This window comes from Gopherus flavomarginatus, chromosome 1 (genome assembly GCF_025201925.1).
Source record: "Gopherus flavomarginatus isolate rGopFla2 chromosome 1, rGopFla2.mat.asm, whole genome shotgun sequence".
Classification (NCBI taxonomy): Eukaryota; Metazoa; Chordata; order Testudines; family Testudinidae; genus Gopherus; species Gopherus flavomarginatus.
In genome coordinates this window covers 50296695-50324553 of record NC_066617.1, presented here as the reverse complement: position 1 = coordinate 50324553, position 27859 = coordinate 50296695, and the positions used below count along the sequence as shown (strand labels likewise).

Genomic DNA, 27859 nt, shown 5'->3' with positions numbered 1-27859 from the left:
GCACCTATTTGATCATCCAAAAGCTACTGGGAATCTACCCGGACAACTCAAATTATTAATTTTGGTAACATATGATGTATATACACCACCAACCAACAGTACGTAGAAGATGGTAGTTCTGTTTTTATGAAAGCTTTAGCAATTTCAGCATTTGGCTTTGTTCTGAATAAAAAAAAACACTGAAAATTTTGAAGTTTTATGAAGGAAAATTCTGGGGGTGGGTGGGGGAGAAATCATGTTGGGGCAATCAAGGTTTTGTTTCAACAAAATAGTTTTTTATTTCAACTTTATTTTGTAATATACTAAATTTAAAAATATTCAAAACAAAAAGTTGTATCCAAATGAAAAATTTAAATATTTAATTTTTTAAAATGTCAAAATGGGATGTTTCACCATTGTCAGAACTCTTTTTCTTGGTTTTCTTCCAAAAATAAAAATCTGGCAAAATCAATCCAATTTCACAAATCATTTTTATTTCAATGGAACCACATACTCTTACAGAATATGGTCCATTAGCATTTCTCCAGCCAGCTCTAGATATCCGAGAAGGCTAAAATGCACAACCAGTAGTCCTAAGGGTCATTTGTAAAATGATTTTCACGTAATTTCAGATTTGTTCAGACTTACCTTTTAGGCCAAAACATGCCTGGTTTTTGAGGCCTTTTTGAAGCCTGAGAGCAAGATTCCTGGAGTTTGTAAGTAAGCAAACTCCATTACTTTTGCTTCTCCATTTCCTCAGGTTGCTTCCCCCAGCCCACCATTATCACATTAGTCTTTAAGGCTCAACCTGATTAATCAGCTCAGTCTTATCTATGCACCAATCTCACCTAGACCAGTGCTTCTCAAAGTCGGGCTGGCACTTGTTCAGAGAAAGTCTCTGGCGGTTCGGGCTGGTTTGTTTATCTGCCACGTCCGCAGGTTCAGCCAATCGCAGCTCCCACTGGCCACGGTTTTCCAATGGAGGTCAATAGGGGGCTGCAGGAAGTGGCGCAGGCCGAGGGACGTGCTGGCCGCTCTTCTCACAGGCCCCATTGGCCTGGAGCGGTGAACCATGGCCATTGGGAGCCGTGATCAGCTGAACCTGCGGACGCGGCAGGTAAACAAACCGGCCAGACCGCCAGGGGTTTTCCCTGAACAAGTGGCGGCCCGACTTTGAGAAGCACTGACCTAGGCAGTGACGGCAGTCAATCATCGTGTCAGGGCTAGATGAGAGTTTCTCCCATCGACCCAGCCTGGTGTAAACACCACAATAAATTGACCTAAAGTACGTCAACTCCAGCAACGTTATTCACATAGCTGGAGTTGCGTAACTTAGGTCAACTTTACCCCGTAGTGTAGACCTGCCCTGGTTCTCCTCCCTAACTCTCCTCACAGACATATTGAATAAGATGGGTGAGGACACAGACCATAGACAGCCCTTAGGGCAAAAAAAGCAATTGACCAACATTACTATAGACTCTCAGGGCTTGTCTACACTTAATGGGGGATCGATGCATGGTGGTCGATACATTGGTGGTCGATTTAGCGGGTCTTAGACCTGCTAAATTGACTGCAGTTCACGGTCCCATCGAGTCCTATACTCCACTGGATTGAAACGAGAAGGGGGAGTCGACGGGAGAGCATCTCCAACATCGCATGGTGTGGACCCCGCAATAAGTAGATCTAAGCTACGTCGACTTGAGTTATGCTATTCATGTAAGTCAAATTGTGTAGCTTAGATCAACTTTTCCCTGTATTGTAGACAAGGCTTCAGAGAAAATGATTACACCACTTGGCTATTCTGAGCATTTGTGCTGCATCTTAGAGGACTTCGGGGCTCTGATATTATTATAATTAGATGGCATCAAACAGGCATGTAGACAAGTAGCAACTTAATATATGTTATTATGTTCATAGATTTGATCCTTTATGTTGGCTACATGTTCAGATAATATTCTATCTGTGAGCAATAAACATTGATGTGAACGACATTTTTTAGAAATTAATAACTGGCTAGGAAGAGTTATTGGCTCTGGTACAGTTAAAATCATTAACTGATGACTAAACCCCAGGAAATGCCCTGCACCAGGTTCATTCATAATTGCTATTGTAACATTTTGACCATCTCTGTACTTTCCCTGGGTTACTTATTATTTGCCTTTTTCCCCTTTCATTTAATGACCCATTCCTTTCTCTTTATTATTCCAGTATGTAAAACTGTTAGCTTTACTACAAGTATGGAAAGGTGTACAAAACCTGCTTTAGTTCAATGCAAGAACTAGGCATATGGCAAGAACACAAATGGAGAAGTAATACATCAGGATAGTCAAATAGGTGGAAATAAAACTCTGCTTACAGCCAGGCTTGCCTACTTGGATCTTCATGAAAGCAAGGATTGCATACCAACGAAGTTAGGCTGCCCCTGTTCTGTGCAGACCACCACAACATGTTTGCACTTATGCAAGCAGATCTTCAAAAGGACAGAATTTGTCAGGAACACTGAAGTATTAGAAAACTGTGTTTCCTTAGCAGGGTGACTTTTTTTACTTATACCAAAAGTGCTGTTAAAGGACCCACATCTTTAGTTGAGGTTGTGAGCCTTGATCTGATGTAGGAAAAGAAGTGTTTACCTATGATGAAATTTAGTGTTCTGGAATATGCAGGGCTCATTTATAGAAGACACTACATAGTCACATATTTTTATCCCTAGTGCCTTCTATCCATGAATCTCAAAATGCTTTACAAACAATGTATCTTTAGAATCACAGAAATATAGGGACCTTAAGAGGTCTTCTAGTCCATCCCCGCTCCCTACAGAGGAAGGATTAAGTATATATAGACCATCTCTGACAGGTGTTTGTCTAAGCAGGGATAGGCAACCTGTGGCACAGGTGCCGAAGGTAGCACGAGAGCTGATTTTCAGTGGCACTCTCACTGCCCGGGTCCCGGCCACCAGTCCAGGGGGCTTTGCATTTTAATTTGATTTTAAATGAAGCTTCTTAAACATTTTAAAAGCCTTATTTACTTTACATGCAACAATAGTTTAGTAATATATTACAGACTTATAGAAAGAGACCTTCTAAAAACGTTAAAATGTATTACTGGCACGTGAAACCTTAAATTAAAGTGAATAAATGAAGACTTGGCACACCACTTCTGAAAGGTTGCTGACCCCTGGTCTAACCTGTTCTTAAAAACCTCCAGTGATGGGGCTTGTACAACCTACTGTAAGGGGTTGGGGCATAGGCAATCTGGCCTAGTGGTCACTGCTAATCTAGTGTCAGAGTCAAGGATGGCCATGAGGTGCTAGTCAATGAGCAGTGATCAGAATAATTGCTAGAGCTGGGATCAGTAGGCAAGAGTCAGGGTCAGAGTCAAGCCAGGGTTGAAGACTGGAGATTAGGAGTGGTTACCAGACTGAAGTGAGTAGATGAGAGTCAGGGTCAGAGACTGGAGACAAGGAGGGAAGGCAAGGTCTAGAACCACAGCAAGCCAGAAGCCTGCATCGTTGCCCAGACAATTTCCTAGGCACTCCTCAAGGTTAAATAAAAGTGTGGGCCAATCAGAAGGTCACAGGGTGCTGTTGCTCTGGTCCCTTGTGGCAGTACTTCCTGCAGCTACATCACTCCTTGAAGATGACTGCATAGCCTCATGGTGGTGGTGTGGAGACCTTAGCTATCTATGCTTCACAGACATGGGTTCTAGTCCTGTGTCTTCTTAAATCTGCCTAGCTATTTTGCTCTAATGCTTAACTTTCCTTATAGTTTTTCCTCATATCTAACCTTAATTTCCCTTGCTGCAAAGTCATATGATTACTTCTTGTCCTACGCTTGGTGGACATGGAGAACTATTGATCACTGTCCTCTTTGTGACATTTGACATATTTGAAGACTGTTATCATGTCCTGACTCAGCCTTCTCTTTTCTAGACTAAACATTCCCAATTCTTTCAGTCTTTCCTCATAGGTCACATTTTCTAAACCTGTTATCACATTCTTGTTGCTCTCCTCTGGACTCTCTCCAGATTGTACACATCTTTCTTCAAGTGTGGTGTAACACCCCTGTGAGGTAGGCTAGACAGGCATTATCATCTTTATTTTATAGACACAGGAAAAAGGAACACGCAGAGGTGAAGTGACATGCCTAAGTTCATGCAATAAGTTTGTGGAGGAATTGGGAATCCAGATCTCTTGACACCCCCTCCTGGGCCTTAACCACAAGACCATCCTTGCTCTGTATTCTGAACAATAATGGATCCAATACTAAGCATGACCTCAAGCCCCCTGCCCCCAAGCTCCTATTACAGTTTTCAGTATGTAGGTCCCAATTTTCAACCCTTCAACTGAATGACACTGACCTATGTGTGTGGTCTCACTGAATAATTTGCCACAGAGACAGGTCTTGAGCCTGTGGTAGAATTGGATTAATTTCAATGCTCCTGGTGGTGAAGAGCTACAAGAGCACCACAGTTTTTCTCATAGTTCAAAATGATCTGGACAAACTGGAGAAATGGTCTGAAGTAAATACGATGAAATTCAATAAGGACAAATGCAAAGTACTCCACTTAGGAAGGAACAATCAGTTGCGCACATACAAAATGGGAAATGACTGTCTAGGAAGGAGTACTGTGGAAAGGAATCTGGGAGTCATAATGGACCAGAAGCTAAATAAGGGCCAACAGTGTAACGCTGTTGCAAAAAAAGCAAACATCATTCTGGAATGTTTTAGCAGGAGTGTTGTAAGCAAGACACGAGAAGTCATTCTTCCACTCTACTCCATGGTGATTAGGTCACATCTGGAGTATTGTGTCCAGTTCTGGGCGCCACATTTCAGGAAAGATGTGGACAAATTGGAGAGAGTCCAAAGAGCAACAAAAATGATTAAAGGTCTAGAAAATGACCTGTGAGGGAAGATTGAAAAAATTGGAGTGGTTTAGTCTAGAGAAGAGAAGACATAACAGTTTTCAAGTACGTAAAAGGTTATTACAAGGAGGAGGGAGAAGAACTGTTTTTCTTAACCTCTGAGGATAGGACAAGAAGCAATTGGCTTAAATTGCAGCAAGGGAGGTTTAGGTTGGACATTAGGAAAAAGTTCCTAACTGTCAGAGTGGTTAAGCACTGGAATAAATTGCCTAGGGAGGTTGTGGAGTCTCCATCATTGGAGATCTTAAAGAGCAGGTTAGACAAACACTTGTCAGGAATGGTCTAGATCAGTGTTTCCCAAACTTGGGACGCCGCTTGTGTAGGGAAAGCCCCTAGTGGGCCAGGCCGGTTTGTTTACCTGCTGCATCCGCAGGTCCAGCCAATCGCGGCTCCCACTGGCTGCGGTTCGCTACTCCAGGCCAATGGGAGCTGCTGGAAGCGGCGGCCAGTACGTCCCTCCGCCCGCGCTGCTTCCAGCAGCTCCCATTGGCCTAGAGCAGCAAACCGCAGCCAGTGGGAGCCGCGATTGGCTGGACCTGTGGACGCAGCAGGTAAACAAACCAGCCCGGCCCACCAGGGGTTTTCCCTATACAAGCGGCGTCCCAAGTTTGGGAAACACTGGTCTAGATAATTCTAGTCACGAGTGCAGGGGACTGGACTAGATGACCTCTTGAGGTCCCTTCCAGTTCTATAATTCTACGATAATGAACCTCAGCAAATACTGACTAGTATATTCCAAATAAATGCTGTTCAAAGTCTATTTTCTATTTTCCTGCTGTCGTCAACTAATAACGCCTTTAAAAAGAAAAGCCATGTCCTTGTACCTCCGGATGTGGAAAACACTGCTGTATTGTCAAGTCGCAGTCCATCTGAAAATGTTAGCAGTATTACAGATTAACAATATGGACTATCCATTCTTGTGTGTTTGTCTTGTTTTTCAATTATTCTTTCAATACTTTCAGCATCTTTCTGATCGTTTCTCATTATGGGTTTGGCTCTGCAACCGTTACACTGAGTAGTACTTCCTCACACGAGTAGTCCCAGTGAATCTCAACAAACACTGAATTTCCAAATTAGCCCTTTTTGAACAATGTAACTCTATCAATCTGCTCCATTCATTTGGAATGTACCAGTCAGCTCTGTCATTATGAGAGCACCTGTACTGCCATTGTAGTCTGTCACTAGCAGAAGCAATTAAAAACAAAAATCGTGCCACTGATTCAAAACCTGCCTTGTCCGTAGGATGTTAAGCACTACAGGAGGTTTCAAAAGAAATGCCAGAATTTGTATTGCACTGCAGTATACTTACAGTAAATTAATATTAAACAAGTAAAATAATATATCTTTCTCCCTAGCAAAGGATAAATTGATTGTCTTGTGTTCTAGTGTGTTAAAAATAAACCTGGAAAAACAATGAATACTCTTTTTACTGTAAACCACTGTAAATTACAAAAGTATATTGGACCTTCTAATGGACTGTGCATATCAATATATTTTATGCACTGAGTTTATAAATTTGTCTGATTTCTACTGTACTAGATTTTCATGTTAGAATGAATACAGTAAAGATCTTCCAGATAAGCCCAACAGGCTAATGAATTCATCTCTTGGAAAGTAATTGCACATATTGTCAGTATTGTTCAGATTAGCATTTCATTTTTAACATAAATCAGGACACTGATTGATTTCCTATACTTTTATATCAATGTATATAATAAATGTGCTTATCAAATGTTCTGGACACTTGCACATCAATTATATAAGCAATAGTTGGACCAAGGTTCAGCAAACAAAACCTTCCCAAATTTTTGCAATGAAACCCTTCCTACAAGCAGGGAGAAACTAGTTAATGGTTTTCTGCTGGCTCAAAAGTAGACACATTTACAGATACCTTGACCCCAGTGTTGCTTGCTGCTGATCAGTTATTTATGAAAAAAATCACAAGCAAATAGTTCCCAAAATCTGAAACTGAAGCGAATGCCATGCCAGTCTCAGTATAGACAGCAGTGGCAAAATACATCTTAACGTTATTACCTTTACTTGAGTCTAAACTTGCTTCATAAATGAATAAAGATTTATTTGACAAGAGTGGGATCTCACTAATTTGCACTAATTACTCAGACGTTGAAAACTTTCATTTTGAAAATTGGCAAGTAAGGAGTGAAGTCCAAAACTATCTCCCATTAAAGTCAACGGAGAGTTGGATCAGGCCATAATGTTTTATTCAAGTAGTTTGGGCTGGGAGATGTGCAGGGGGAAAGGGGAAACCATCCTCCTCCTTCCCCATGTTCATGGAGAAGTTCCACAGCCATTCCAGGGAGGCTGTTTCAGCCTAATGACTGAAGTAAACCTGCACTTCTCTAAGGTACTCCCCCTGAGCTAGAGAGAGAGAGACAGACAGACAGACAGACAGACAGACAGACACACACACAAAATGATTCATTTAGCATGCCCATCCTCCGGCCTTGGCCTTACCTCCGCCCATCCCACCTTTGCGCCATCATCCAGTTTATTCTGCCATGTATGGAGCTTGCGCACACACAAACCTACCCTACCCAGCTCCCACTTTACCACAGAACCAGTTCCGTTGCTAACTGATTCCCTGCAGTTGGGGTGGACGGGCTGTATTTGCCCTCAGAGTAAGTCTACATTGAAAAAATGTGTCTTGTTAGAAAGCAGCTTACCACAACCACCTAACACATTTCTTAATATGACTGTCTGTGATTATCCACACCAGGCATGTCCTCACTGTACTTTTGTACCTCAAATTAATTGGCAATCAGTTAACTCAAGATACTGAAGTTAGCGAAGATGAGCCCACTAAGAGCTAAGTCATGTTTAACATTCCGCTGGTTAACGTGTTACAGTGCGCTTTCCCCAAGTGAGTAAACAATATAAAAAGCAAGAATCCTGCAGCACAAAACATTCTTTGTCACTTGCCAGGGTATATGTCACTTAATCATTTCTCTGCCATTGCAGAGGCCTTGCACACTAGTGCACCTGGGTCTCTTCTATTCTCTGCCTGTGCTACGTAATCATCTAATCTCCTGTGGGTTTGTTGTTCTGGACAACAAAATTGGTCTAATTTTGGTAGTTCAGGTTGGTGTGCAGGTGCTGGGTGGTGTTGGAGGCCTTCGATGTGCAGGGAGTTGGACTGAATGATCTGGTGGCTGTAAATTCTATGACTCTGTGTCTCTAGTTTATTTGCCAAGTGCAGTTTTGGTTTGATTAGTTATGACAGTACTTCACCGTTCTCTCTATTAACTGCACTGTATTGTATTTTGTAGAAATCATGGTGTCTTAGTAATGTGAGACACAACTGATAAGATCTACATCTCATAATTAATAACTGTAGTGCTCTATTAAATCTTAGCTAAAAATGGGAAGAAGCCATCATTTTTGTGTGCTAATCATAGGGTTTACAGATTAGGGAAGTGTGAATTACCACAGCTCCGCTATATCCCACTGGAAAGGACCTATTTTAAGAATGTGTTTTCTAGTGTAAACTTGCCATTAACAACATAAGAATGGCCATATAGGGTCAGACCAATGGTCCATCTAGCCCAATATCTCGACAGTGGCCAGGAACAGTTGCTTCAGAGGGAATGAACAGAACAGGGCAATTTTTCAGAGATCAATCCCTTGTCATCCAGTCCCAACTTCTGGGCATTACTATGTTTGTATATGACACAAACAGGCCCCTATCATTTCTTGTCAGGTAATAAAGCAAGGAGAATTGAGATGTGCCAAATAACATACAAAAGCCAGGATTTGTAGGTTAAACAGTATCATTCTCTCAAGTTTCTTGAAGTGCATTGTGATCAAACTAAAAAGGAAGAAAAAATGTTAACATTAATGCCATAAAACCAAGCACAGCTATGGCATTTAGCTTCCTCAGATGTTGCAAACTTGACATTACCTAGCAACTAGCGCTGGTCTGGAATATCACTGCAATAAAAGCAACATCCTCATGACCCTCAAGAAAAGGCGTTGCACTTGTATTCTTACAAATGATGACGCAGTGTGAATGAGGCTTGTCAATGGAAAAAAGCTATCAAGTTCCCAGTGATGGATATTAGTCACTAGCACACAAACTCCAAGTACCAAATATGTATGGGAAGCATCAACCACAGCACTTACACTGCCAGCACCATGGGCTGACCAAAACCCAATTTCTCATGGGTAATATGAGCTAGTGTCTGCTGAGGGATGGAAAAATGGGGGCATTGTGACAGGACCTTTGAAAATATCCACTCACAAAAGACAGAATCTATCCACAGAATTAGCTTTATAGGAAGCATCACAAATAACTTAAAAGACTCATCTAGACAAATGACACAGATGGGGATAAACTGATCAAAGGGAGGTCACTGAAACACAACATACAAACTAACAGATTAGTTTTTTTCCCTTCGCAACAGGAAGGTATTAACAGGGCCGGCTCCAAGTTTTTTGCTGTCTCAAGAAAAAAAATTTTCCCTCCCCCCCCCTCGCCCCACCTCAACTCCGCCCCTTCTCCACACCATTCCAACCCCTTCCCCAAATCCCCGGCTGCGCCTTCTCCCCTGGGAGTGCCACATTTCCCCTCCTACCTCTCTCTCCCTCCTAGGCTTGCCTGGCAGGGAGGGGGGAGAAACGGAGCAGCAGTGCACTTGGAGGAGGAGGAGGCGGAGGTGAGCTGGGGGGAGCAGTTCCTCTGCCCTCCCCCAGGGTTACTTCCTGCGACCCTCCCCGTGCCCCTCACCACCGCAGCTCACCTCCACTCAGGGCCGGCTCCCAGCTTTTTGCGCCCCAAACAAACAAACACATAAAGGAGACGGAGTGCCGCCTCCTGGTGCCTAGAGCCGGCCCCGTGTATAAACTGATACCTTGACCTGCAGCAAGAAGAGAAAATGTAGCAAGTCCATAGCCTGGGTATTCTGGCACTGATTCAGCAAAGCACCTAAGCATGTGCTAAAGTCCCATTGAAATCAAGTTAAAGTTAAGCACATGTTTAAGTGCTTTGTTGAACTGGGGTGCTCACACTTCTCAAGAGATGAGCTGCTGCATTGTTTACTAGCTGATGCTTTTGAATACTTTTCAAGGGTATCACCAAGTAAAGCATTTTGCAGCCTTGAGGTTATAACAAGATGGCTCCCTGTGCTGAATCTGCAAAAGAGGAATAGTGACAGTCTCCGGGCCAAACATTAGGAGAAAAGAGGCATTGTGTGCCATCAATGTCTCCCTGAAATCCAAAAGCAGCAATGGAGATGATATAACCCCAAGGTTGAAATGCCAGATATACACGTCCAAGAGTTAGTGCATTCTGAATCCTGCATCCTGCCTATCAGCATCATTCCTATCTCACCAAGGTTGAGCCTACAGCAGTTTGCTTCTGCTTCCCACTCTTAGACACTGTGAAGCAGGAAATCCATAGTGTATGGGTTTATGGGGAGCCAAATCCTTTTGCAGCTGTATACATGTATTGACCTTAGGGGTTGTATAGATGGAACTCAGCAGGAATCGGCATCTGAGACTTCTTGGCACATATCGCAAATACAAAGTGTAAACATGATGGGAGGTTCTCAGACTACAAAGCCTGGATGAAGTTTGGTTCTTGCATATTGTTCATATTTTCCTTCCTTGCTCATGGAGTTGAGTGTGGTACATATTATTAGTGCCCCCTGTTGCACTGCACTGAATTAAGGGAGCTATTTAGCTCTGCACCTTGGATCTGATTCTGTAAATCAACTTCAGTAGGAATTTGTCTGCTCCAGACTGCAGGGTCAAGCCTGGGACTTGAACTCCAGCAAGCAGATTAGTTAGCACCTGTGATTAGCAGCTCTTCAAGACCATAAGGCACCTGGGCAAAACGTTTTCCAGGGTAGGACCAGTTCCTGGCAGGAGCTACATAATTGCTAGTAGCAGCTAGTGCTGCCACACCTAGGGAGAAGTGGCGACAGTGACCCAGCTGGGGCTTTCCCTTTACCTCTGGGACCTGAACACCAGTGTGGCATGGGGAAAGAATAGTCCATGTCTTTACAGCTTCTGGGTCCCAGTGTCATTAAAAGCTGGTATTTTGCTCTTTTGGTCTTGAACACCCAGAACAACCTCTGCAGGAGTTCCCTGCACCTCTCAGCTATCTGAGGGACCAGGAGGGTGGTTTGGGTAAGGTAACTGCATTCTGTAGGGGGATTTTAGGGGACAGGGTAGGGAGAAGGTTTTGTGTGTATTGTCTAATACATTGGAACAAGACGAGTGTATAGCAATCAAGTAACTTTTTTACTTTATTTTTGTAACTTTCATCTATCCACCCTTCAATTTCTCAACCTATTGTTTTCAGCTCTCAATTCTTGTCTCATGTTCAATATTAGAACTTGATCTCATTAGGGCAAGGAACTTGTCTGCCTATATGTTCTGCCAGGAGCCAGCACTCTGTAGATACTACAGCTAAATATTAAATCAAATTATCACTATTTTGTAATGGTAATATCCCTGCTCTTTTTCCCCCCAAATCAAATTCTTTTTCTTCTCAATATTCTGCCACTGTATTGCTAATTAATAGCAGAAAATGCCAGTTGCTTAAAAAATAATACTCTCATTACTCACTACCATGAGTGGATTGTCTTTCCTAGCAGTTTTTCAGAGACTGTTGCTGATAATCTTTGATTTTTTTCTCCATTCTTGATCATGATTCTTGACAGACCGTTGAGAGGTTTTTGGACAGGGGACAATTCTCTAGTTTGCAAACACTAAGTGTATAGACTAATGATGTAAGCCACAGAAAGAATGCGATATACGTTGAAATAAAGGAAGAATACAGCAGAATTATTTGTGTTTGGTTTAAGCCAATCTAATGAAAATATAAAAATTATATATTTGTTATATAAAATTTTTGATGACTTGTAAAATCCTGTCATTTTAGCCAACATTTTGCTTTTAAAAAAAATCAGTACAGAACTCCTGTTTATTATATTTTGTATTTTCAAGTATGTATTTATTGTGAGCATTTGTCTATCAGAAACAATTGTTTAACTATAGCCAAATTATAAGCAATTTTTTCTGTAAAATCTTCTAAACAGCATGTAATCATATTTCTTTTAGAAAGTATAATTGCTTTCTCCATAAGGAAGCCAAATTGAGCTTAGCAATTGTGGCAAGATATTAAGAGAACAATATCTGGTATGATTTATGATATAATGTAGACTCTTGACCAAAATACACAGCAACCACAATTCATGTACTTGGTCAAATGAGAGAGTTTTAAATATCACACCAGTCATGGGCTTTTGATTTTTAAAGCCGCATCAAATAAATTGGGAAGATAAGTAAGAAAGAAATGTGCTACGTTTGTTGATTTCATCACTTCATGGCTCTAATTCATTTGATCTCTCTTTGTTTACAATACAGTGCTTTGCCTGTATCTTCTGAAGGTTCTCCCAAGTGACTTATTGCTGTGGTACAGGGCCTAAAATTAAACTTGTACATGTCAAGAACCACAAAATACATAAAATGTTTTAAGGATATATTATAATGTCTTGTCTACATGAGAGAAAATGACCATTACAAGAACTAGAACTGGTTGAATTCTTTTCAGACAAAACATTTTTTGCCTTTTATGGAATTTGCAGGGGAAAACAGAATGGTTTTCTGGTAGTGAAAAATTTAATTAACCATTTCAATAATGATGTTGATAAACACATTGTGAAACACTGAGCAAAGAACAAAATGAGTCCACTTAAATGCAAACGTCAACATTTTTTGTGATTTTTTTTTTTGACCAGCTGTACTAAAAATCACTCCAACCCCTAGATGTTGCAGAACATCTCTCTTCCACACAAGGTTCTCCAGCCACTTTATAGGTGTTTCAAGAACTGCTCTGATGAGAATTGCTTTCAGAGTATTTAAGTACTGGGTTGATCTAAGCCATTTCAGTCTAAACTGTTTTAGCATCAATGTGAAATTAGAATAGCTGATATTATCAGCTCCCCACAATGCACCAGTGGTCTTTCAAAATCCATTGCTGCTGGGAAGTGTACTGGGAGCTTTGAGATAGGTATCCATTAGACATAATGGCAACAGTTCAGAACAGGACACAGGACAAAACTGCAAGTTTTTCTCAAGATGGATTAGAATTGCTAATATACATTCAGCATAGAAGCAGATCTTTGATAATAGATAAACTGAAGCTATACTATATGAAATATAAACACTATTTATTTCAATATATTTTGACAGGTTAAATCTATAACAATGAAGACTGTTGCTGTGTTTACTTCTGGGATTATTGTATTCCTGTTTTCTTTGGTGCAAAGGACCAGTGGACAATGTAAAGAAGCAGCTATAAAGTCAGAGATGAATGTGAGCATCAATTATCATCTTCCTCATTTTATCACAGAAACGCCAATACAGAATATAGTTTTATATAAGCATTATATCTATATCGGAGCAGTCAACAAGATCTATGTCTTAAATGAAAATCTCCAGAACATTTCTGTGTACAAGACTGGACCCGTGCTGGAGAATCCTGATTGTGCACCATGTGAAGATTGCAACGAGAAAGCCAATTTATCCAATAGTTTTTGGAAGGATAATGTCAACATGGTTCTGCTCCTAGAAACGTACTATGATGATCAGCTCATCAGCTGTGGTAGTGTAACTCGAGGTGTATGTCAACGTCACATCATTCACCCTGACAACCCTGCAGACATAGAAAGTGCAGTGCACTGCATGTACTCAAAGCAGAGGGATGGCGAGTCAGACAGCTGCCCTGACTGTGTTGTAAGCACTTTAGGAACCAAAGTTTTGGTGACCGAAAAGGACAGATTTGTAAACTTTTTTGTTGGGAATACTGTCAAGTCTTCATTTCAACCACAGCATGCACTACATTCAGTGTCGGTTAGAAGGTTAAAAGAAACCCAGGATGGTTTTGAGTTTCTCACAGATCATTCTTATATGGACATTCTCCCACAGTTCAGGGACTCTTATCCCATTAAATATGTCCATGCATTTGAAAATGACCACTTTGTCTACTTCCTAACAGTCCAGCGTGAATCTCTTGACTCCCAGGCTTTTCACACAAGAATCATCCGTTTCTGCTCTTTTGATTCTGAGTTGCGCTCTTACATGGAGATGCCTCTTGAGTGCATTTTCACTGAAAAGCGAAGAAAGAGGTCAATTCGAAATGAGATATTTAATGTTCTGCAGGCTGCGTATGTCAGTAAGCCAGGTGCAGTTCTGGCCCATGAAATGGGGCTTAGCGTGAACGATGACATTCTGTATGGTGTCTTTGCACAAAGCAAGCCAGACTCTTCAGAACCAACAAACAGATCTGCTGTCTGTGCAGTCTCTGTCCGAACAATCAATGAATTCTTCAACAAGATTGTAGACAAGCAAAACATGAAATGTCTTCAGCACTTTTATGGGAAAGATAGCAAATACTGTTTGAAAAGGGTAAGTGAAAATTACTTTGTCACATATAAATTTGGTACTGGATCCCGCCACCCGTTACTCACATTGACTACTCCATTACTGTGTGATTGTCCCATTGATTGCACTAGTGAGATGCAAGTCATTGCTGGCTGAGGCCCCTAATCATTTACAGGTTATTTGACTTGTCCATTTAAATAAGCAATGATTAGCACTAGTTCCGGTCAGCTTTGCCAATGATTCATCTTTGCAAGAAGCAATTACAGTAAATCTACTGAAGGAGTCAATGAGGGGCTTAAGGAGATAAAATAAAATATTAAAGGGACTGAAAAAACTCTTTTAAAAACAATTAATTTGTTTTTTGGTTTTGTGTTCTTTTGTTTCTAAGGATCTATTAGACCATAGATGGAACAATGAGGGAATTAGATTTCCTGCTGCCATTAAAAAGGATTCACTACTATCAGTCCCCTTGTGCATTGAGTCCCCTAAAATTAAAAGTCATAGAAAATGTTAAAGGTGAAATAAAGGTCTGGTGGTTTTTTGTTTTTGTTTTTTTTTTAAGAAAAAAATCTGTTTCATAATATAAATCATTAAGGGACAGACTGTGGTACCCTTACTCATGTTTCATACACAAGCAGTCCCGCTGAAGTCAGTTTAGTTAATTCAATCAATGGGATTTTTTGTGGAGTGAGATGCTATTTACTGTGAAAAAAGCTATCTGAATCTCACCCTACCCAAATGCAGTCCCAGTCCTGCAGTGAGGACTAAGCAAATGTGCTCTTGTCTCTGCAAATTTCTCTGTGAAGGATTGGGTCCTAAAGAAGTAACCTGGAAGCTCACTTTTTCTGAGTGCAATGTAGGGTTTATTAGATAAATGGGAATCTGGGTAAGAGGGTTTTTCCTGTGGTAAATGTTGTCTACCAAAAGATGCAACCTGAATTCAGATAATGAAGGGTTCCATATCTTTACATCTGTGCTTTCACAAATCTGCTACATATTGAGGGTTTCCCCGATGGTGCTGGTGGCATCCTAAGCAATTGGAACAACGAAGAGGAAACAAAAGAAAAACCCCTCCTACCTCTCTATTACGTGGTCTGTGGTGATGTCAGTGGAAATATGGAATCCTGTATTTAGGACTGGACAAGAAGGATTTTACAAACAAAATATTTAAAATGTAAACATATTTGTAACACATTCTGTTAAGGACCTGAGACCTTATAGGCTTTGTGCTGTCCCTCCCGATGGCAACGGGTGTTAGGCGTTCAGCGCCAGGATGGGGTGAAGGTCACACTGGGCGAATCTATCACCGCACAGATCCACTGGCATTTCCCTTGTGGAAGAGGCATGCTCCACCGTGGAGAGTGGCATAGCCATTGGGCTAGAACAGTGGTTCCCAAACTGGGGTTCATGAAATGTTACATGGGGTTCTTGGGGAAAAAATTACCTAATGGTGGACAGAGCTGTCCCGAGGGACCCCAGGCAGCACAGGGCCAGCAGCCCCTGGACTTTAAGAGCTAAGCAGATCAAAGCAAGCATATCTGTCACACTGAGGAGATTTAAATTTCAAGACTCCTTATAAGAAATGGAAAGGGAGGTGGATATTTTTTGCTGTTTTTAAAATTAAATAGGCCGCTAGTATTGTTTTTAAAATTATTATGAAGAACAAGTTTAAACTTTGTTGTAATGTGCGTTGTTTGCCTGGCCTGCTCAAGACCTGAATGCTTGTGTAGGAGGAACTCTTTGAGTTGGCTTCTTAAATACCTTCTTGCTGTTTCACATCTGATACTCCTTGATGAAACATAGGAGCCTTGTCTTATAACAGGCTTAATTAAAGTGATACAAGCAATGAAAGTGAGATCTTGGAAGAGTGTTGCCATTTTCATAATGTAATAAAAATACTGTAATGATAAATAATAATAAATTATTGTGTAATAAGCGTATCATAAAAACAAATGTTATATTTCCAAGATCACTGCTTTTGTCATTTATACTCAGGTAAAGAAGAAAATCCCTGCAAATATTCATTTTTAGAAGGAGGTTTGTGAGACTTGACATTTTAGTGAAAGGGGTTCACAGGTTGTTAAAGTTTGGGAACCACTGGGGTAGAATAATCTCTAAATAGACTCCATTATGATTCTGCAGCCTTCAGTGCAAGATTCCTTGCTAGAGATTCCCAGAGCTGAGCTGAGATACTGCTGGCACTGTGAACATGTCACACACTATATTTTACTCTTTTTCTTTCTAATTCTCAGGAAAATAAATACAGTTTAGAAAATTCTTAATATAGTAGCTTCTATTATCTTTTTCTAGTGCCTTGTCCTCGTCTTTTCTTAGACCTTAATATTCCTTTGTTTTTCATTTTGTGTTTCACTCTGAGTATCCATTTTTATTCTCTGAAAATAGTTTTTTTCCTTGTTCTCAGTATTTGTGTGTGTGTGTGGGGGGGGGAGTTTAGGATCCTTTTGTCCTTTAACTTATCTCATTCTCCTGTTACCCAGCCAAATCTCTTTAATAAGATGTTCTTTTCAGTGCAAAGTGTCCCTTTAATATATTGATAGAATAATCTGTGAGTTGTCACACACTAAGAATTTTTTTCCTGCTTCAAAATGCTTTCTACACTCTGCCACTGTTTTGCATATCTGAGCTGAATGTATTATGGCTATAGAGGGTTTATTACAGTTGTACGTTTCCAAGAAATGTCATCAGAATTGCAGATTTCTGCTCTTATTTCAGCTATATAACATTGATAAAAGATTGCTTCAAAGGGAGGAAAATGGGTCTGTGCCTTTTGTGTGCCTTTATTTTGTATAAAGAAGGCTTGAATGTACTTCTGATAGTTTTTTACCATGGAAATATCAAGGTTGTCAAGATTGACATTCCTTTTTTGGTAGTGAACTCATTGGAAGGCTTAAATATCTATTGTGAGCTTTCTCGGCCCTGGATTGAAGGGATAGGTGATTGGCAAAGGATTTTTAAAAACTGGGAGTGTACCCTTTCATTGCTTCATTATGATGTATAAAGAAGACATAAAAGGTTTTGGTTTGATTTTGGGAGGGAAGTAAATGTATTTTTTTTCTTTTCTTTTAATCTTAGAAATATCAAGAATGTCAGATCTCAGATTTTGCTGGAGAACCTCTGGGTGGTTTTAGGGACGTTTACTGTGAACATCAACACCTTAACTGAAGAGATTGGAAGTTTGAATATTTATCTCACGGTTTCCTTTATCTGGAGTGTTCTTTAATCACTGAAGTTCAATACGAGATTATAAAAACAAACTAAAATCAAAGCGTTTTAAACAGTCTGGCTGAAAATCTCTTCTCTGTCAATTACTCAGCTTTCATTTTTTTGACTCTTGTAATATCACCATTTCACATATTTTTCCAGTCTAGAAGGATGTAAATTTCTAATGTAAAAAACAAGCAGAGAAAAAATTTCCTTTTTAAAACTGATCAAACAAAAGCACTTTTCAGGCATTCTTTATGCGTCATAGAGAAGTTTAAAAGGCCACAACCCAACTTTTCCCTTTGTAGGTCACCTTTCACTTGATATAAAACTTTCTGTAAACTATGACAATTTGTCATAGCTTATTTTGGCGAATCAGAATATTATTTTGTGTAATTTAGCCAAAATGATGTCTCTCTTTAATGTTATGAGAGATGCAAACCACAGTCCTCTGATGCAAGAGAAAATGTACTGACTTCTACAGGATTAAGTAATAAGAGAGTTCAAACAATACCGCAGTCACAGAAGTGTCATGTTAGCAACATCCAAACCAAATGCTGTGTCTTTGGCACTGTTTTCAAGGCAATCCTATAATATTTGATCATTTACTGTCAAAGGCTGATAGGTGAAGGACAAATCACATTAGCAGACAGAGTTGCAAGACCACATTGCCTTTGTTTCTGTTAACCCTTTGAATGACTATTCCTTGGTGCTTTTGTTGTTTGGTGTGAAGCAGCTGAAGCTAGAAATGGGCCCAAACCAGAACAAATTATCTGAAATTTTCCCTCTACCCTTCCTTCCCTAATTTGAGTGTTTTGAATTAAAATGCTTCAGTTTACCTTGGTTTGGTTGACAAAACTGGTTTTGGTTGTAAAAACTTATTAGCTTTTACAAAACATGAATCAAAACTGGCTCCAGTTTTCCCTGTCTTTCAGAAAAGCTCATACAAGACCCAGCCCATAAAAGTTGGGGGGGAGGCAGATCCACAGCTGGTATAAATTGTCATAGCCCCGTTTAAGTCAATGAAGATACGACAGTGTACACCAGATGAGGATCTGCTCCAGTTTTGACATTGATTTCAATGGGAATAGCAGAGCAATTAGAATCAGCTTTGAATCAGAAATTAAAAAGTGGAGTAAAACTAAGTGTTTTCTAGTGCCCAAGCCAGGGCAAAAAGAGTGATGTGAAGTGGTTGCAAATCTCTCCTGGAGGTTTTCGAATCATTGCTCTGGCATCTCCTCACCCACACCCACTGTGGAAACTGGGTGTCGGTTTTAGTGGATTGAGCCTTAGTCACTGGTTCAAAATTAGTCATGTTCAGCTACTAAAATAGATGAAGATTCAGATCAAGAGCCAAATCCTAGTTGCCTTTCCTCACTTATGCACATAGTCCCAAGGTGCCCATCTAAGTTCTGACTTCAATGGGACTCCTTCAGTGGGTAAGATGAGCAGGGTTTGGGCTCAACTGGTACAGATGTATTATAAATTATAATATTTTTACTAAGCAGTAAGCTTAGAATTTTTTCATTTGGGGAGTTTTTTCACATTTTTTTTTTATGTAGTAAACAATTGTGAGCCAATTTGGCTCTCAGTTACGTGGATCTAGTTCCCATGGAGGCGTGCCTGTGGAAGTGCAAGCAGAATTCAGCTCTAGATTTCCTGTGGCAGGGGGATTCCTTTTGTTTTGTTTTTCCTGTGGGTTTTCACATCCAAAGTTACTCCATACAGTGTCTTTGATCCAAAGCATGGCAAAATGCTTTGCAACCAAACAAAAAAACCATAGGCTGTTCTTTGTCACCAAGTACCCTGGGATGTGGCCAGACAAACTGGTCACCACTCCTATCAAAGGAAGAGCACAAATAGATAAAAATAATTTTGAAAGAAAGTGAAATGAAAACAAAATGGAAAAAAAACAGTAAAATAAACATGCAGTGATGTTTCTTTATTACTGTTGCAAAGATGATAGATGAGTTAAATTGAGTTATGCTTATATTATAATGGAAGAAAATAATTGCGATCTTCCATCAGGAAACCACAAAGACCCTTATTGATCTGTCATCCTCAGGGTATGTCTAGTAATATTTAATAAAATAAACAGAGACAAATAACTCTTTAGAGGCCCTATAATCTCCCACACCATTTGGATTACAAATTTTTGCAGAATTAAAAATAGCCCCACATCTCTGTGATTATAAAGGCTTGGAGGGGCTCATTTAAACAATCTCATACAATAAAGGAAATGGATTTTCTATTACAAGTAGAATACAATACAGGCTGAAATTTTTCTCCTAAGAATCGGGCACTAGTTTCTTGATTTTTTCATTAGCTGATGCTTTTGAAAATGCTATATATTAAAAAACATAAAAAATATCATCTGAGATCCTCACTCGTGATGCTAAAAAGAAGTTTGGGCATGTAACCTTCCTTAAGGTTGGTATGCCATAGTAATCCAAATTAAAAAGCTGTAAAAGTTAAGGGCCTGATTGTATCCACTAAATATATACATAGAGGGTACCAGCATATGCTGCAGCATCCCCTCCCGCCTTTACAGCATCTGTAGAGGATTCTCGGTAGGTCATCTGTTGGATGCGTAAACAGGCTGTGATGGGACAGAGGGAAATGTGCATTGTCCTCTAGGAAAACATGCTTAGCTCACAGCAAAAAGATAATGCAGTCTAAAGGTGTATTATCTCTGTGTGATCATTCTCCATGGATGCCATTAAAAGGGAGACCCCAGGGAAGGAACCAGGTATAGAAGTCCTCTCATTCCATTGGAACCACACTGGCAGCCAGTAGTAGGTGACTTTTGGAGATCCAGATGTGGTGCAGAAATGTCCTCCTGCTGATCCCTGGGATCCATGGAGTTTGGGGCTGCTGCTTGCTACCCTGATAGGGAGAAAGCTCTGCAAAGAGAACCTTGCTGAATTTCCCTCCTCCTGAGCTCCCTACTGGGGCTGGGTCTCTGTTTATCTCCTACTCTGTTGTTCAATATGATGAGGATTTTTTTTTTAAATAATTTTCTTTCTGAAAGTCGTGTTATTCTGTAAAACTGACATTTGTTCTCCGTCATCTTCTAGCAAAGGTGCTGCTTTCTCAGGAAAGCCAACTAGTAACTCTCACTTCCAGACTTTTAAATCAGATCCTTTGATTGAAGAGAAGGCTGCTCATTGGTCACTAGTGTGGCAAGAAAATGTACTGCATACTCTGAAAATGCACAGCCCAAACTTCTAGTAGCTCAGTGAACAGTTTCTAGATGCTGATCAGTGGATTGATTTTTTTTTTATGTCTCAGATTTGTAAAATGCCTTTAAATGTCTCTTAAAGCATGTGAACATTAATTAAATAACAAAATAACCATTTTTTTCATATCAGGCTGAAGCCAGTCTCCAGCCTTGCCTCCTTCAAAGTTCCTCCCCTATCTTCTCCATTCCACAAATGATGCCATCCTTTGTCCCACTCCTGCCTCTGACCCTTCTTCCATCCCATCCCCTATGCCTGGGACACTCCCCCTATGTCTGTTTCTAAAGTCACCTCCTTCTCCTCAGTCACATCCCTCCTGAAAACCCACTTTTGCTGTGTCATCTATATGAAGCAAAATGAACAAACATAATAAGGCACTGCATTGTCCAAATGTCACATGTGCCTTACTGCATAACCACATTGTCTGAGTATACAGTCATAGAGTTTAAGGGCAGAAGAGACCACCAGATCATTTCGTCTGACCTCCTGTACATCACAGGTACTGAAACCACCCAGAACCCGCATATTAGACCCAAATATTAAAGCCCGTAGGAGACTCGACTATTATATGCCACAGGAAGAGAATATGAGGGATCAAGGTGCACTAATGCCCATGGACACTGCGCTAGCAGGGGAATGATTAAGTGAAATATATACAGATAATCCTGGCAGGTGACCGGGACTCACACACTGCAGAGGAAGATGAACCCCTTCTCCCTGCCCCCGCCGGTCACTGCTAATCTGACCTAGGAGAAAATGCTTTCCCAACCTCACATATGGTGATCAGTTAGACTCTGAACATGTGAGTAACAACCAGCCACCTGAGAGAGAGAGCTCACTCTCACCTCAGAGCCCTGGCTCTCCCCCTTCACTGTCTCAAGCCATAGACACTGTCTCTTCTGATGCTATAGGGAAGAAGATTTTTTTAAAAACCTACCCAGAATACACTGGGGGGGGCCCTTCCTGACCCCAGGTGACCAGCAGAGACCCTGAAGCATGAGCTTTTAGGAACATAATTTATGGAAGTGAGCCCAGCCCTCTTCCATCACAAACAACCCCACCTTATAAATGCATGCATAATTGTCCAGCTCTCTCTTAAAACTAACTGTTGTTTGCCCCTACAACTGTCAACAAGAGGCTATTCCAGAATCTCACCCCTCTGATGGTTGGTATTATAACCCATGTCCCTCCACTCCCAGTTCCCCCTTTTTGTCATGTCTGAACTGAAAGTCTAAATCATGCAAAGACATATATATGGCACTTCAACTCCCTCAGTACCTATCCTGCTTCAGCTGTCCTCAACATTGCTTCCAGTCAGGTCCAGTCCAATTTGAGCTGTAGTTTTATCTGAGTTGGTGATCGCTTGACACTTTCACAACTGCCAGCAATAGGAAACTGGGCTTCAGCATCAGGAGACTTTGAAGGAACCTCAATTCCTTAGTACAGGTCTGTCTTCAGCACCTTCGCAGTAAATGCATTGGCTTGTCACAGAAGTAAGCAATTGTGCAATGTATGCTTTGGGACAGATTCTGCTCTCACACAGGTTTGACGTCATTGTAACTCCACGACTCCTGATTTATGCCTGATTCTGCGAAATCAGAATCAGATCCTGTATTTTATAAAGGATACCATGGGCCAAATTTATTGGTGGCTTAAGCAGTGACATAAATGGATTAGAAGACAAACGCAGGTGGCAAAGCAGTGCAAGCTGTGCAATTTGACTTGCAGCAGGTGAGCGGAATGAATGGTTGTAGCAAGGAAAGTACTGAGGGAGCAGAAGAAGAGATTGCAGCCAAAAAAAAAAAGCACCCAACAGGAGGATGTAGTATAAGGTGTGTTCTGCCTCCTCTGTGCGTGTCAGGGTTCTCAAACTGAGGGTCGGGACCCCTTGGGAGGTCATAAGGTTATTACATGGGGGGACGCGAGCTGTTAGCCTCCACCCCAAACCCCACTTTGCCTCCAGCATTTATGATGGTGTTAAATATATTTTGAAAGTGTTTAATTTATAAGAAGGGTCACACTCAGAGGCTTGCTATGTGAAAGAGGTAACCAGTAAAAGAGTTTGAGAGCCACTGGTGTATGTTGTTCTGCTTTTGCACACTGACTGAATGGAAATATGTACAAATTATACCACTTAACCTTTAAACTCATACCCATTTTCTGAACTACTTTCATCCCACAGGTCTCTTACACCACTGTGTAAGGGCTTCTCTAAACATGGAATTATTCCACAATAACGATTCCATTGTAAATTCACACCTTACCTTTTTCTGGAATAACTTTCGCAGATAAGCCATAAGTCACAAATAAATGAGTCCTAGGGACTTCCATGGGAGAAGCACTTGCTACACCAAGTCTGGATATTTTACCAGCATCCTCTGTGTCTTATTTTTAATTCATTAAACTGAATAATGAACCAACACTTCCACAATGATAATTTGTGTAGTGAGTGAAACGTCATAAAATTAGTATAAAGGAAATGGATAAAATTCAAAGATTGCATAGGTCCATTATATCTGATTGAATCAATAGTATTTACTTAGTGCTAATGCACTAACTAGATTACAAGAACTAATGCAACAGTGGTCAATGACAAAAACAACTCTTTGAATGATCTTGACAAGAGAATGTGCAATGTTTTTAATTTGTATTAACTAATTACAGTAACATGTATGTCTTTTCTACCTTGTTACCAGTCTCACCTCTTTTTTTCTGTTATTCAGCAGTGAAATAGACCAAAGCAAAAAGTATTAAGAGTTGACTGAAATGATGCTATTACTATATGAAATGTACACCGGTGACTTTTTTCACAGAACTACCTTTGTGGGGGCGAGTATGAGTAATTTAAATAAACTCTCTATTGACTTTAGTGGATTTGAGATCAGGCCTTTAAAGTGTGTGTGAAATGTAATATTTCCTTTCTAGCTTTTTGTTTTTGTTTTGTTTTTTTTTTGGTTTGCAACAAGGTGCTGTTTCCATGTGACTTTTTGCATGTGTGGTTGTAATTATAGGGAACACACATAGCATCACCTATAGCTAAGGTTGCCTAAATATTTCCTTTCTAAAGGATTATTTTCAGTTGTTTATAGCTTTCTCAGAGGTTTACCTTTGCAGCCAAAATATGAAGTACTTGCTCTCAGGGAATGTATTTTTCCCCTGAAAGTTTCATCAAAAACATTTGAGTCATTTTCAGGGACAAAAGGAGTAGGGGATGTGAACAATTTTCTACTTTAAAAAAAATGCAACTTTTTTTATATTTTAAAGAAAAGCTCTAGTGCTTCCGTTGAAGCTTGTTAGAAACCTGATGTTTGAAAGAGGCAGAGGGTCCAATCCAAAATATTGAAATCTGTAGGATTCTTTCCATTGACTTAAATGAGTGCTGGATCAACCCCTTAGTTCTTCAGTCATAAATGTGGCTTTCATTGGTTCATAGAAACTCAGATTTGAGTTGTCCAAAAATAGTGGAAGATATATCAGTTTATACCAGGGATGAATTTAGCCTAGTGGATTTGCCTAGGTGTATGAGAATAAAATCTGTCCCATTCTGCATATTTTTCTCTGTTTCACCACATCATTTGTCACAAGGAGCAGGGCTGGGTTTAGGAGGCAAAAGGGGCAGTTTGCCCAGGCCTCATATTTGTGAGAGTCTCCAACATTACAGAGGGGCCAAACTAGAGTGGGTGGGGTTGCAACCTGGCACACTGGGTCACAGTGCCACTCAAGTTTGGTGCCTGCCTTCAGTGTTGCATGGAGTGACTCGCCTGCCCTAGTGGAGCTCAGATCCCATCATAGCCATGGCTGGCATCATTGTGCCAAGCCTGAGGCAACACACCAGGCCAGGAGCCCAGAGGCAGGAGCAGGTTGGGGGATACCAGTCCCACCAGCAGTGGGGCCAGAGCTCAGGGACAAGCATGCCCCATGCAGGGTAGAGCCCCACCCATCCCAGTGAGGAGGGCAGCAACTCCACAGGCCTGGGCCCTCTTTAACTCCACTTTTTCCCCCTTTTCTTAAAGTCTTTTACCTCGATGGTAATTTTTTGGATGGAGGTGGGGGAAGTTCAGTTTCAGATTTTGATCCAGGCTTCCAAAACCCTCTGTACAGACCTGACAAAGAAGCGTGAGGCCTGATGCTGCTTTGTTGAAGTCAAGGAAAATATTCCATGTGGTTTGATCCCCATTTTGAAAATGGACATTTCTCTAAACTGTGGTTCGTGAACCCCTGGGGTTTCGTGAAATGTTACACGGGGTTCTCAGGAAAAAATTCCGTAATGGCAAACAGAGCTGTCCCTAGGGACCCCAGGCAGCACAGGGCCAGTAGCCAGGAGCCCCTGGAATTCCAAGAGTTAAGCAGATCAAAGTAAGCATGTCTATCACACTGAGGAGATTTAAACTTCAAGACTCCTTATAAGAAATGGAAAGGGAGGTGGATATTTTTTGCTGTTTTTAAAATTAAATAGCTAATATTTTTAAAATTATTATGAAGAACAAATTTAAGTTTCGTTGTAACATGCATTGTTTGCCTGGATTGCTCAAGACCTGAATGCTTGTGTAGGAGGAACTCTTTGAGTTGGCTTCTTAAATGCCTTCATGCTGTTTCACATCTGATACTCCTTGATGAAACATAGGAGCCTTGTCTTATAACAAGCTTATTCAAAGTGATACAAGCAACGAAAGTGAGATCTTGGAAGTGTAGCTATTTTCATAATATAATAAAAATACTGTAATGACAAATAATAATTAATAAACAGTGTGTAATAAGCGTGTCATAAAAACAAATTTTATTTTTCCAAGATCACTTCTTCTATAATTTACACTCAGGTAAAGAAGAAAATCCCTGGAAATATTCATTTTTAGGAGGGGGTTCACGAGACTTAACATTTTAGTGAAAGGGGTTCACAGGTTGTTAAAGTTTGGGAACCACTGCTCTAATCCCAACAGACTGCCAATAAATTCTGCCTGGGTGGAATTCACCTATGACAGGGACACATGCAGAACAATCAGGTCCTGGATTGGAGCCTTAAGCATAGGTGCTGAAACTAGAGGTGCTAGGGGTGTGGCAGCACCGCCTGGCTTGAAGTGGTTTTCATCATATACAGGGTTTACCATTTTGTTCAATGGCTCTCAGCACCCCCACTATATGTATTGTTCCAGCACTCATGGCTGTAAGTGCCTGGTGGCAAAAAGTCTGCCTGCCTGAGGGTGAGTACGACATGGTACAAGGCACCACAACTCCTACTTTGCCATAGGAATGAGCAACAGTCCAGTGCTACCTCAAAACCAAGCAGCATTATTAAGTCATGTACTAATTCATTGAGTCCCCCAGACAGCCTATACTGCACAGGCGTCTATTAAGTCTCTGTTGCAAATTCAACCTGCCCTTTCAAGCCAGGATACCCAGGAAGGATAGTGCCTGCCCTCCTTGATATTTAACCCCCCACAGCAGCCCATCAGTGCAAGGAGGGTGCAGTGTACCAATGGGAGTGAATCATAGCCTTTATTCATAATATTTTGTTGAGAAAGCCAGATGGGAGGATATGAACATGAAGTTAGCACCAGCAATAACTTCGGTACCAACAAGTTACACTGTTCTTATCATAAGCATTTTACTCTGGATTAGTGAAAAACAAACAAAATCCAAGTATTGTTTATATGGCACTTCCTGCTTATTTACATGCAGCAGCTTTTCTTGGGAACATGCCAGTCTGTTCTTGGAACATGCATAAGTTGTTGTGCAGTGTTTTACTAAGGAGCAGAACTGGACTGGTTACAGTATTGAATGAGTGGAAGGGTCTGCACAGGGCATGTGCCCCGTGCATGACATAAATGATGGCTCAGCATGAGTCCTTTCCATGGCTGATATGGAGGGAGGTAGGTCAGGATTAGGATCAGGGAACCCAGTGTTTCATGGATCCTTCAGTCAGCATAGGTTCCCCACAGAGATTACATTAGCAGTTGTGCACAGGTAGGAAAATCTCGTCTCATGCCCCAGTGCATTTCACAAGTGCTTCACCCAGCTCCTTGGACTGGGGGCTGGATCTGAATGTGCCCCTGAGTGAGGATTTGCATACATTCTAGAAGAGGACCTTGCAATTGCCTCTGTTGCTGCAGAATTTGCATGTCTCATTTATTTACTGTACTTATTTCTTGAGGTTTGGTCTATTGTACTGTAGATGTTTGTTCTATAGAGATTTCTTCTAATCTGCTTTCTTCCAAAGCAAATCATGTGAATTAGTCATGTGAGTAACTTGAAAGGAATTCAGACCATGAGTGCCAGCTTATATACCCGCAGAGGTAGGAAATCTTCAAGATTTTAAATAGCATTTTGTCCAGTTTCAGAAACAGTCTGTACTACTTAATCATGCAGAAAAAATTCGTCCTTCTGCCTTTGAGGGATGAAAGGGGAAATCCATTTACATGTCTGCTTTACCTTTTTCCTTGTATTTTATTCATTTTGTCCAACTGTGCCGTGGACACCACTTGGGAAGTGAAAAAGGAGATTGTTCCTTTGTTAAGGAAATAGACCTGAGAAGGATGAAGCAAATAGGGTTTGTAATTGTGCCAGAAATGGGAAAGTTTGGCATTATTGTTTTTCCCTTCTTCTCATTTGGTTGCAGAGTTATAACTACAAGAACCGGGTAGTTGTCTCTACCAGAACCCAGAATTAAACAGATTGGTATGTGACAGAAATGGAGATTTATGAGTTATGTAACACCTCAGGAATAATTCCTTCCAAAGCTAGCAGTGACCAAAAGTCCAGTTCTTTTTGGCACTTTTGTAATGGGTTTTGGATTCTGTACAGAACCGGGAAACTGGAGATATGGGTTCTGTTCCTCAGACTTCCAGTGTGACATTGGGCAAATGATGTAAGCTCTCTGGGTGAAATCCTGGCCTCCCTGAAGTCCACAGGGCCAGGTTTTCATCCTTTGTGTCTCAGTTTCATCATGAAACATGGGAGTAATAATACTCATCTACCTCAATGGAGGGTCGTGAAAATAAACTAAACTAAGTGTTTGTATACTGGCTTGAAATCTCAGATGGAAGGCACTATAGGGGAGCAAAGTATTTGTATTTTATTTGTATTTGTATTTTTA

General features: G+C 40.7%; 1 protein-coding gene across 8 annotated transcripts in view; it reads left to right on the top strand.

Moving 5' to 3' along the window:
• MET (MET proto-oncogene, receptor tyrosine kinase) overlaps window positions 1-27859 on the top strand; it is a 165983-nt gene that overhangs the window by 59918 nt on the left and 78206 nt on the right. For all 8 annotated transcript variants that reach the window (XM_050936038.1, XM_050936039.1, XM_050936043.1 and 5 more), the window contains one exon: window positions 13118-14332. In XM_050936038.1, the coding sequence (XP_050791995.1) occupies window positions 13133-14332 (1200 nt within the window). In that variant the 5' untranslated portion in view covers window positions 13118-13132. The remainder of the gene's footprint in view (window positions 1-13117; window positions 14333-27859) is intronic.